An 11,595-nucleotide genomic window follows, 5' to 3' on the forward strand; every position below is an offset into this window, starting at 1 on the left:
AAAACATGGAGGGTTAAGTGGAATGTTGAAGGTTAAGTGTGTTATTCTAATTTTATCCCTGGTAGTTATTTATCAATAATTGTTTTTTTAAATGGTGGATTATTAAATTTACTACTGTGTCTACCAATAAAATAAGTTCAACACAATCAGCAGCAGGTAAAATGATGGCCAGCTTAAATCTTTTCAGGACTCCCACCCCTTTAAATATCCTCAATAACACAATCTTTGCAGGAACAATATAGATTTACAAATATTATATGAGAATATGGGAATTAGGTATCACTATGAGAAGAAGATGCAAATGCTAAATCAGGAGACAAATGTAGAATAAAAGTATGTCTAATTATTTTGCAAATCTATTTCTAAAATAACATACACAGATAGTACAAACTGAATTATAAATTTTCATGTAATTGTAATTTGTATTATAAAAGCATTGAAATTGAAATATTACATCAGCACAGTCCAGCCGCCATATACTTATTGCTCAAAGAGAAGCAAATACAAAAAAAAAACAAAAAAAAAAAAAAAAAAAAACACCACACTTTGTAAACTCCAAAAACACAGAAACAATCAGTAAAATATCAGGAAGTATGAACATATAACTGGCATGTATTAATGTTTTCACAGTCATTAATTCTATAAAACATCAACATTAGATCTATTGTAATCTGGTGTGTAACATGAAGTGAGGTCTGCAGTAGTCCAGTTTAGAGAGCCATCTATGCCTTTTTGCAAATTTTGCAGTTGATTGTCAGCTAACAAACATAAAATAAGCAGCCTTATCTCTATTCCATGCAGGGACAGGGTGGCATGCAGCATTGACCAGGATGATCATCAGTGTCAAAGTGTATTTTAACTGCCTTGGTCAGCCATGGTGTGTTTGTCAAAGAGGTACTCAGCCATGGCGCTCTGAGGGGCTCCCATCTGACGCAGGTTGGATATCCAGTCAGCGAGCTGTTTGATAGATTTGACCTGCTCATCCAGAAAATGTGTTTCTATGAAGTCACACAACTGTGGAAAAAAAAGAGAGAATGTTTTATCTCATTAGACTGTCAGATCTTCTGAATAACACAGCATAGCTTTGCTGTGCATGCGTGTAGAAAAAGTCAGAAGCAAATAAAATTCATCTTTAAAAATGAATTTTAAGTTGAATGCCACTATAGTCAGACATCTGGCAGCCGTGCTGCAATCTGCTCCTTACATGGGGATCATTGTGTTCAGTCGCCATTTTCTGCAGGTCCAGCAGGGATTGGTTTACACTTTTCTCCAGCTGCAAGCAACACTCCAAAGCCTCCCGGCTGCTCCCCCACTCATCTCTATCAGGTTTCTAAGATGGACATAAATAATTCATGACAATTCAATCAGTAAAAGGCCTTTATAGAAAAAGATATACTTTGTGAATCTACATGGAAAACAGGTCTTGGTCCAAATAACCAGAAAACATTGAAAAACACTGTAACGTTGTTAATTGACTGGAAGAAGTATCAGTACACACCCTGATGTCCTGCAGAAAAATTCGGCCTCCCCGCTTGTTCTGCAGACTCATCAACTTCTCTGCATGTTCGTGCTCCTCTTTGGACTGTGCATGAAAGAACTTTACAAAATTTGATAGAGATTTATCATCCCTATCAAAATAGTATGCCTAGAAAACCAACAAAAATAAAGAAGAGACCCCTTTTTATGTCTCTGAGCCTAAAAGAACACAAACAGCACATTGCATTAAAAGCATTTCTTACCATAGAGAGATAAACATAAGAGGCATAGAGCTCCAGATTTATCTGTCTGTTAATGGCAGCCTCGCAGTCCTGGTGAAAGTTTTGTCGGATTTGCGAACTCATTTCTGTGGAAATTACAACAATGAATAAATGAGTGAACACATTTCCATTGCACTCTTCTGCAGGCATTACATTATTGGATGGACACATTATGCAAGTAACATGCATAATGAAACATACACTTCTCACCAAGTATCTACAAAGTACTTGTGTCACTGAAACCCTTAATAAACTTAATGACTTTATCTCCAAAAGACAGCACCTTTATGTACACATGCAGACCAATGAATTCACAAATAACTCATCCACCACTAAAAGGGTCGGTTCACGTTAAAATAAAATGTTAGTTTTGAGATGTCTGCATTGACCCCGTTACATGGGAGGTGCATAGGATTTCAAAATAATTTACATTTAACTAAATAGTTAGCTACATACACAACAACTAATCTGGGTAATCTACCTCACTGTGAACAGTAAAGTAAAACTTCTGTAACGTTACTGTAACAAACAAATTGCCCCAAAACAAACTTACTTCCAGGCCTGTGGATTATTCTGATTTGGGTGCATCGACCCTTTAAGGGTATAACTGCATTCAAATTGATCCTTCATCTCACATCATTATTTATATATATATATATATATATATATATATATACACGTGTGTTTTTAAGTGAGAAGCCATCGGTAACCAAGCTAAATAAACACTTAACTTGTATCTTCGATTTGCAGCTAGCTAACGTTAGTTATTACATCTTTTACAAAGCCATCATTAATGAAATAACGTGGCTTACTGACGGAAGTACCGTGTTAAATAAGGTGACCAGATTTCTGAGACAAAATCTGGGGACATTTTCAGCTCAGAAGCGTAAATACCTCCAAAACAGGTAATGTTTTTATCTTTGTAAAACTTAAAACGGGAACACTGCTCCAGGGGTTTCACTAGACCTAGAGCCCCCCTAGGGGGGGTCCATGGGCATGCTCCCCTGTAAGAAAATGTTGTCTATTTTAACGTTAAATGCATCAATCTGGTGCACTTTGAAAAGAAATGCAGAGGTTAGACTTGATTATTCTTATCTATGGATGGAACTATTTTGCACCTCAGAATTATAACCATGCACACACAGGTGGAATAGTTTCTTCTTCATATTTTCGCATTAATGTCACTAGGAAGCATACCAGTAGAAATATATATTCATATTTGTAAGTGGGATTGTCTGGAATATGGCAATATAATAACCATTATGGTGGGATACACTGGCTAAGCAATTTACAAAAATGTCTGTGCGGACATAAATAGTTTACATGAGAACACATTATAATTTTGGCCCAAAGTTGGAGACCATGTAGAAATTTTGTTGCAATTTCAAAACCGGATTACTCGGGAACCGCTTGTTGTACCGATGCATGTGTTGAGTGAAGAGTTTGTGAGATATTTCACAGAGTAATGGGTGTGCAGAGATTTATGCAGAATGCAAATATGACATTTCATTTAAGTTCAATGTTAATTTTCTCGCAAACCATTTGTCACAGCAACTGGTGCTAATATCATTGGAAAGCTTAGATTGTGGTTGAGATGGTTGTGCCAGACTCACGCCTTTGGCTGAGTCTCTATCTGTCAGAGGGAGAGCAGGAGTGCGGTTGTGAAGAAGTTGGTAATTTCATGGCGCAGATTAACACTTTTGCATGCACTATCCGTGTCACATTCTCATTAGTGGCTGAGCCCCCCTAAAGGTCTGATCCTAGAATCGCCCCTGTTGCTACTTCATACTTGTACTCCACTACACCTCAGAGGGAAATGTTGTAATGTTTACTGCACTACATTTATCTGACAGCTTTTGCTTTATTGCTTCACGCTGGGCTTGTTTCTGCAACAGCTCATTGAGTATTGGATACAATTAAAACTTTTGAGGAAATATTGTCCTTTTACATTGGTCCAGTATTAAACGAGATCGCTGCAGTCGACAGCGAAACAAACTACAATGCAAGTTAATAGGACGTAAATTGTCCAGCTTGTATTTACGTTCATAAAAGTCCTTGTTTTTGCCGCTGACAGGCTCATATTAATATTCTAAAATAATAAGTGTCTGACAACATTATGGAAAGGATTTCTAAGGAGGTCGACCTTTCTGTTTAAGAGTAAGATCCTTTTTTTAAACATAAAAAGTCCGCAAAATTGCGTTCGCTAAACCCACCAGACTCCATGTAAATAAACAGTAATTTTAGCATCATAAAATGGGCATTCTAAAACATCTCTGAGCTCTGAGCAGCGCTTGCTCTGGCTGTCTTGAGCCTGTGCGTTTAGGGTGCACGACTATACGTTTGGTCAATGTTTTCTTTCTTTCATTCCAATTTCAGGTCTGTCAGTCACAGTGAAAACCGGGGACATTTCCGGGGACAGCTCCAGCCGGGAACAGGTCACCGAAACCTCTGGTCACCCTAGTGTTAAAGCAGCACCGATGGCTGACAGACGAAGACTGTTTACCGTTAACATTACATGTAACGTTACTAGGGTTGCAAAATTCCGGGAATTTTCAAAGTTGGGAACTTTCCATGGGAATTAACGGGAATAAACTGAATACATAACCCATTGCTATTAACCTATGTGTGTTAATTGTATAGCCCACTTGTTCTTGATAGGCTGGAAACAATAGACAGCACTGATGGTTAGCTTAGCATGCATATAACCATAACCATAACCATAACCATAGTAAATCAAAGGCAGCGTTTTCACGACGCGTCATCAGACCCGAAGTCGCCATATTGGAGGTACTCCGCATCACAACAAAGCACAGGCACTGAAGTAGATCCCGAACGGCGTCAATGAAAATGGTTAATTATTGCCGTGTTTTAGGTTGTACCAATAGGTCAGACCGAGAAAAACATTTGGAATATTATCGACTTCCAAAAGTTATTAAAAACCAGGGAGAGGAAGTTATCAGAGGAAAGGAGGCGCTTGTGGTTGGCAAAGCTCAACCAGGATCTATGAGGGAAAAATCGGTCTTGTTCAGTCTTTGAAATGAAAAAAAAACTATTGAGTCACTTGGTTACACCTTGAGTATCGCAATTATATCATACAGTTAAGGTTAGGTTGATTAAAGACGTTTATTTACATTACTTACTTTTGGCCTTCACAACACAACGGTCGTTAATGACTTGGTACTGCGTCTCCCTCACCCATCCACACACCATCTGGTTATAAGCCTCCAAACCTTTGTAGGATTTAAGGTCTTCCGCTGTCTATGGGCTCGGCGAGAAAACCAGGTAGTTGACTATATCAGGATATGCAGCTGAAGGAAGAATCACCGGGTCGCCATGAATCCAAGAAGAGGGAGCCAACTTGTAGGGATCTGCACCGCCAGTAAACTGTAATTTCTCAAAATATCGCGCCATTTTTTGTGATCCAAGTCCTTCCATGCCTTTGCATCTTGGACGCGTTTTGGTGAGCTTTTCTGTTGTTTAGACATAAAGTATTAAAGTATAAGTGCACAATACTCCATTCAGTTGTTTACACCGAGTGCCTCCAATATGGCCGCGCATCCAGGTTACCGCCCAGAACGTGACGTCTGTGAAAACCCTCTATAGCTACCTTCGTATGTTAAGCTAAAGGTCAATGGTTCGGGCTATTACCAAGGGGGTAAGCTTCTCCTCGGACCGCGAACCTCCTATGGCGCCATTTGGATGCTAATAAGCCATCACCTCCCGTTAGCATTCCATTGACTGCCATTCATTTTGGCGCCACTTTGACAGCAAATAACTTTACATTTGAAGCGTTTAAAGACTCTATTTGTCCATTGTTTATTTCTAAAGAAACACGACAATGTATAAAAGGCTCCATTACCTTGTACCTCACGTTATGGCTCCGTAGCAGACGTTTTTGTAAAAATAGGCTAACGATTGTGTCATAATCACGCGACTTACTGTCGCATAGTAGAGGAATTACCGTACAGTACAGGAGAAGCGCGCAGGCAGTTTCGTCTCACATTAGCTGTTTAAGTGTAATTACTAATGTTAACTAGCATTTTAGTTAGCAATAATTAGCCTGTGCCTATGTTATCTCCTTACATATACCTACGCTCTCTGTCTCTGTAAGATTGGGAATGATTGAGATTTCTCTTGGCACAGCTACCAGAAGACTTCCAACTTTCAGACACGTTGCTCATGGCACATTTATGTCGTCTCTCTCAGTTGGAGGCTGCGCAGTAACGCTCAGCCATCACCGGAAAAGTGCTTCTAAAGGCCTTCACTGGTCTCCGTCCAGAGCAACGGGATCTGTTGGTCCATTCTTATATACTGTCTAGGGCTACTACTGAGCCTACTGCAGGGCTATTGAGGCCACACCCACTGCACAGATCATTTCTAGAATCCAACATTCTACAGCAGATTGAAGCTGATTGAAGACAGCATTTGAGCACAAGGACTGTCTACATCCCATCCAAATTCCCATAATTTCCATTAATTCCCATGAAAGTTTCCAAATTGGAATGTTTCCAAAATTCCCCAGCTAAACTTTCCATGGAAAGCAATATTACAAATATCCAGTTTATTCCCATTAATTCCCATGAAAGTTTCCAAATTGGAATGTTTCCAAAATTCCCCACTTTCCATGGAAAGTTTCCGGAAATTTACCGGAAACTTTCTGTCCCTTTGCAACCCTAAACGTTACTAATAAACTTCAGGCGGGCTGACAAATGATGACAATGCTTGGTGACATTAAGTTAAAAGAGGGCAGTTAGCCCTTATTGAACTTACTGATGTAGCTACATGTACATGGCTGTATTAAGAGAACGATGGAGCCTAGCGTTAACTAGCTGCAAGTTGCCTAACATCCCTGGTTACCGTTGCTAGGCACCGTTAACTAGTAAATCTCCATCAATTGACTTTCAGACATTAACGTTAGCTACAACCAGGCTACGACACAGCAGGTGACAATTTGCAAGCTAGCTAGGAGGCTCTTCTCCGGGAACCATCACCTTATCGTGGTGGAGAGGTTTGTGTGTCCCTATGAACCTGAGGGCTGTGTTGTCTGGAGCTTTGTGCTCCTGGTAGGGTCTCCCAAGGCAAAGTGGTCTCAGGTGAGGGGCCAGACAAAGAATGGTTCAAAAACCCTATGAAAAAACGAGGTAGAGATGATGTGACCCTGCCCGGAGGAAGCCCGGGGCCCCCGTCTGGAGCCAGGCCCAGATGGAGGGCCCGTCAGCGAGCGCCTGGTGGCCGGGTTTGCCACGGAGCCCGACCGGGCACAGCCCGAAAAAGCTACGTGGCACCTCTCTCTCCAACCCATGGGCCCACCACCTGTGGGAGGAACCGCTGGGGTCGGGTGCGCTGCCACATGGGTGGCAGTGAAGGTCAGGGGCCTCGACAGACCAGACCCGGGCAGCAGACGCTGGCTCTGGGGACGTGGAACGTCACCTCTCTGTGGGGGAAGGAACCGGAACTTGTGCGGGAGGTGGAGCGCTACCAGTTGGATCTGGTGGGGCTTACCTCTACGCACAGTCTCGGTTCTGGAACCATACTCCTGGATAGGGGTTGGACTCTTTTCTTCTCCGGAGTTGCCCAGGGTGTGAGGCGCCGGGCGGGTGTGGGGATACTCACAAGCCCCCGGCTGAGCGCCGCTACGTTGGAGTTTACCCCGGTGGACGAGAGGGTCGCCTCCCTACGCCTGCGGGTTGTGGGGGGGAAAACTCTGACTGTTGTTTGTGCGTATGCACCAAACAAGAGCTCGGAGTATTCGGCCTTCTTGGAGACCTTGAATGGAGTCCTGTATGGGGCTCCAGTAGGGGACTCCATAGTTCTGCTGGGGGACTTCAATGCGCACGTGGGCAATGATGGAGACACATGGAGAGGCGTGATTGGGAGGAACGGCCTCCCTGATCTAAACCAGAGTGGTTGTTTGTTGTTGGACTTCTGTGCTAGTCATGGATTGTCTATAACGAACACCATGTTCGAACATAGGGATGCTCATAAGTGTACTTGGTACCAGAGCACCCTAGGCCAAAGGTCAATGATCAATTTTATAATCGTTTCATCTGATCTGAGGCCGTATGTTTTGGACACTCGGGTGAAGAGAGGGGCAGAGCTGTCAACTGATCACCATCTGGTGGTGAGTTGGGTCAGAGGGTGGGGGAAGACTCTGGACAGACCTGGTAAACCCAAACGGGTAGTGCGGGTGAACTGGGAACGTCTGGAGGAGGCCCCTGTCTGACAGACTTTCAACTCACACCTCCGGCGGAGCTTTTCGTGCATCCCTGTGGAGGCTGGGGGCATTGAACCCGAGTGGACAATGTTCAAAGTTTCCATTGCTGAAGCTGCGGCGGGGAGCTGTGGTCTTAGGGTCTTAGGTGCCTCAAGGGGCGGCAACCCACGAACACCGTGGTGGACACCGGTGGTCAGGGAAGCCGTCCGACTGAAGAAGGAGTCTTTCTGGGATATGTTATCCCAGGGGACTCCGGAGGCAGTTGCAAGGTACCGAAGGGCTGCAGCCTCTGCCGTGAAAGAGGCAAAGCAGCGGGTGTGGGAGAAGTTCGGAGAAGACATGTAGAAGGACTTTCGGTCGGCACCAAGGTGCTTCTGGAAAACCGTTCGCCACCTCAGGAGGGGGAAGCGGGGAACCATCCAAGCTGTGTACAGTAAGGATGGGACGCTGCTGACCTCAACTGAGGAGGTAATAGGGCGGTGGAAGGAGCACTTTGAGGAACTCCTAAATCCGACTAATACGCCCTCTATGGTAGAGGCAGAGCTGGAGGATGATGGGGGATTGTCGTCAATTTCCCTGGTGGAAGTTGCTGAGGTAGTTAAACAACTCCACAGTGGCAAAGCCCCAGGGATTGATGAGATCCGTCCAGAAATGCTTAAAGCTCTGGGTGTGGAGGGGTTGTCTTGGTTGACACGCCTCTTCAACATTGCGTGGAAGTCGGGGACGGTGCCTAAGGAGTGGCAGACCGGGGTGGTGGTTCCCCTTTTCAAAAAGGGGGACCAGAGGGTGTGTGCCAATTACAGGGGTATCACACTTCTCAGCCTCCCCGGTAAAGTCTACTCCAAGGTGCTGGAAAGGAGGGTTCGGTCGATAGTCGAACCTCAGGTTGAAGAGGAACAATGCGGATTCCGTCCTGGTCGTGGAACAACGGACCAGATCTTTACTCTCGCAAGGATCCTGGAGGGAGCCTGGGAGTATGCCCAACCGGTCTACATGTGCTTTGTGGATCTGGAGAAGGCGTATGACCGGGTCCCCCGGGAGACACTGTGGGAGGTGCTGCGGGAGTATGGGGTGAGGGGGTCCCTTCTCAGGGCCATCCAATCTCTGTACGACCAAAGCGAGAGCTGTGTCCGGGTTCTCGGCAGTAAGTCGGATTCGTTTCAGGTGAGAGTTGGCCTCCGCCAGGGCTGCGCTTTGTCACCAATCCTGTTTGTAGTATTTATGGACAGGATATCGAGGCGTAGTCGGGGTGGAGAGGGGTTGCAGTTTGGTGAGCTGGGGATCTCATCGCTGCTTTTTGCAGATGATGTGGTCCTGATGGCATCGTCGGCCTGTGACCTTCAGCACTCACTGGATCGGTTCGCAGCCAAGTGTGAAGCGGCTGGGATGAGGATCAGCACCTCTAAATCTGAGGCCATGGTTCTCAGCAGGAAACCGATGGAGTGCCTTCTCCAGGTAGGGAATGAGTCTTTACCCCAAGTGAAGGAGTTCAAGTACCTTGGAGTCTTGTTCGCGAGTGAGGGAATAATGGAGCGGGAGATTGGTCGGAGAATCGGCGCAGCGGGTGCGGTATTACACTCAATTTATCGCACCGTTGTGACGAAAAGAGAGCTGAGCCAGAAGGCAAAGCTCTCAATCTACCGGTCAGTTTTCGTTCCTACCCTCACCTATGGTCATGAAGGCTGGGTCATGACCGAAAGAACGAGATCCAGGGTACAAGCGGCCGAAATGGGTTTCCTCAGGAGGGTGGCTGGCGTCTCCCTTAGAGATAGGGTGAGAAGCTCAGTCATCCGTGAGGAGCTCGGAGTAGAGCCGCTGCTCCTTCGCGTCGAAAGGAGCCAGTTGAGGTGGTTCGGGCATCTGGTAAGGATGCCCCCTGGGCGCCTCCCTAGGGAGGTTTTCCAGGCACGTCCAGCTGGGAGGAGGCCTCGGGGAAGACCCAGGACTAGGTGGAGGGATTATATCTCCAACCTGGCCTGGGAACGCCTCGGGATCCCCCAGTCGGAGCTGGTTAATGTGGCTCGGGAAAGGGAAGTTTGGGGTCCCCTGCTGGAGCTGCTACCCCCGCGACCCGTTACCGGATAAGCGGAAGAAGATGGATGGAGCTAGGAGGCTGTAGACTATGTCTGTGCATCGACCGGTTATGTAACGTACCTGGTTTGTTGATCTACGTCTTTTCAGAAAAGTAACTGGTTGAGTAACGTTAACGAAGGTCAGTTTCGAGACAGAAGTTAGCAGACTGGCTAACGTTACCTGCTGCCACAGCAACTGCTGACGCACTGCCGTCATAACGTAGCTAGCTAGCTACATAAGGAGCGGGTCGTTCCCTCTAACCTAGGTAGTGATATTAAAGGGCGGGGTGATAAATTTAAAATATTAAATATCCATGTGCACGGTACATACAAATACTTTTACATAGCGTAAATATACGTATTGTAAACTGCAGATTCATTAAAATTAAGAGTGAAAAATCATACAAGGAATTAAATAAACTGGATACTATACTTAGCTAAGTAAAAAGGACTTTAAAAGAGTTTCTAGTTAACCACAAATGTAGATACAGTTGACAGTCTTACCACGAGGTCCATTCAGTTGCTGTTCTGGAGCTTTTTATAATAGCAGGTCTTCCTCAGCAGATGAAGTTTGCCCAGTTGTGGATTTTTCTGACCTCTTTAAGGACATTACCTCCATGCTGGCAAATTGCCAATTAATGACTTACAACCATAGACTAATATTTACAGTCAATGCTTACAACAATTTATTTTGAAGGTACAATGAAATATTAAGCCATTTTGTTATGGGCTGCTGGGTGACAGATCATTTTAAAGCAGACCCTTTATATGGTAGACAGTTTGACATGTCATAGTAGGAAAAAAACGTGTTCAGATGTTACAGTTCCAGTGATCTGGTGTAGTACATATGATGCCTTGAGTAATGACTTGTTGATACAGCTCAAGTACATTTCTTGGATACTTGCCTGACATGGATCTCCAGATAGGTAAGCAAATAAAAATTTCTGCCATAACAAAAAATCTACTACTACTGGGATATAAATATGTGGAAGTTCCTAATCAAAAGGGCGTCTATCAAACACAAGTTGGCTGAAATAAAATGTGTTTAATTTAAAAGACCCGGCAAACCCATGCTACATTAGAGTTTAGACTCTCGGCCCAAGCCCGAGTCCGACCCGAGGTCGTTTCGGGCTCGGGCCGTTATTTCCGCCACTATCCTCGGGCCGGGCCGGACCCTTGATCAAGCTTTTTTTTTTTTATCCATTACCTATTTAGCCTAACTGGGTGGGGAGAAAGCTATGCCATAATCAGAAATATTATAAATATGTATATATAAGCTATATAAAAGTAACAAATGTGTACAAAATTTAGGCTGCAGTTACAAAATGCAGCACTTCATGCGCGGAGTCTCCTCCTCTCGCTCGCATCACATCGGGCCTGCTGTGCTGTATTGTGTATCTTAAGTGCAACATGGAGCTTGAAGATGTAAAGAAAACAGAAAAACAGGAGAATTAACTTTGAGCAAGTGTGGAGGAAAGTCGGAGGTATGGAAGCAGTTTAAACAAGTCGTGGGCAGTGACAACAATATGTTTATTCATCATTGTTGATTTTT

General features: G+C 44.5%; 1 protein-coding gene across 4 annotated transcripts; it reads right to left on the reverse strand.

Moving 5' to 3' along the window:
* Positions 1–540: 540 nt before the first annotated feature.
* On the reverse strand, positions 541–10,666 carry fth1b (ferritin, heavy polypeptide 1b). 4 transcript variants are annotated; one of them, XM_031283024.2, is made up of 5 exons: positions 10,548–10,666; positions 1,740–1,843; positions 1,499–1,645; positions 1,205–1,330; positions 541–1,014 (listed from the first exon to the last, which is right to left on the reverse strand). In XM_031283024.2, exons 2-5 carry the CDS (start codon positions 1,839–1,841, stop codon positions 856–858), a joined length of 534 nt encoding a protein of 177 aa, XP_031138884.1. In that variant the 5' UTR covers positions 1,842–1,843; positions 10,548–10,666; the 3' UTR covers positions 541–855. The 4 variants fall into 4 exon arrangements, with proteins under 4 accessions (XP_031138884.1, XP_035858714.1, XP_031138885.1 ...); XM_036002821.1 differs by lacking the exon at positions 10,548–10,666 and adding an exon at positions 10,225–10,356; XM_031283025.2 differs by lacking the exon at positions 10,548–10,666 and adding an exon at positions 10,126–10,346 and having other exon boundaries at positions 1,499–1,597.
* Between the last annotated feature and the right edge of the window lie 929 nt (positions 10,667–11,595).

The sequence above is a fragment of the Sander lucioperca genome, chromosome 7 (genome assembly GCF_008315115.2).
Source record: "Sander lucioperca isolate FBNREF2018 chromosome 7, SLUC_FBN_1.2, whole genome shotgun sequence".
In the NCBI taxonomy this organism is placed as follows: domain Eukaryota; kingdom Metazoa; phylum Chordata; class Actinopteri; order Perciformes; family Percidae; genus Sander; species Sander lucioperca.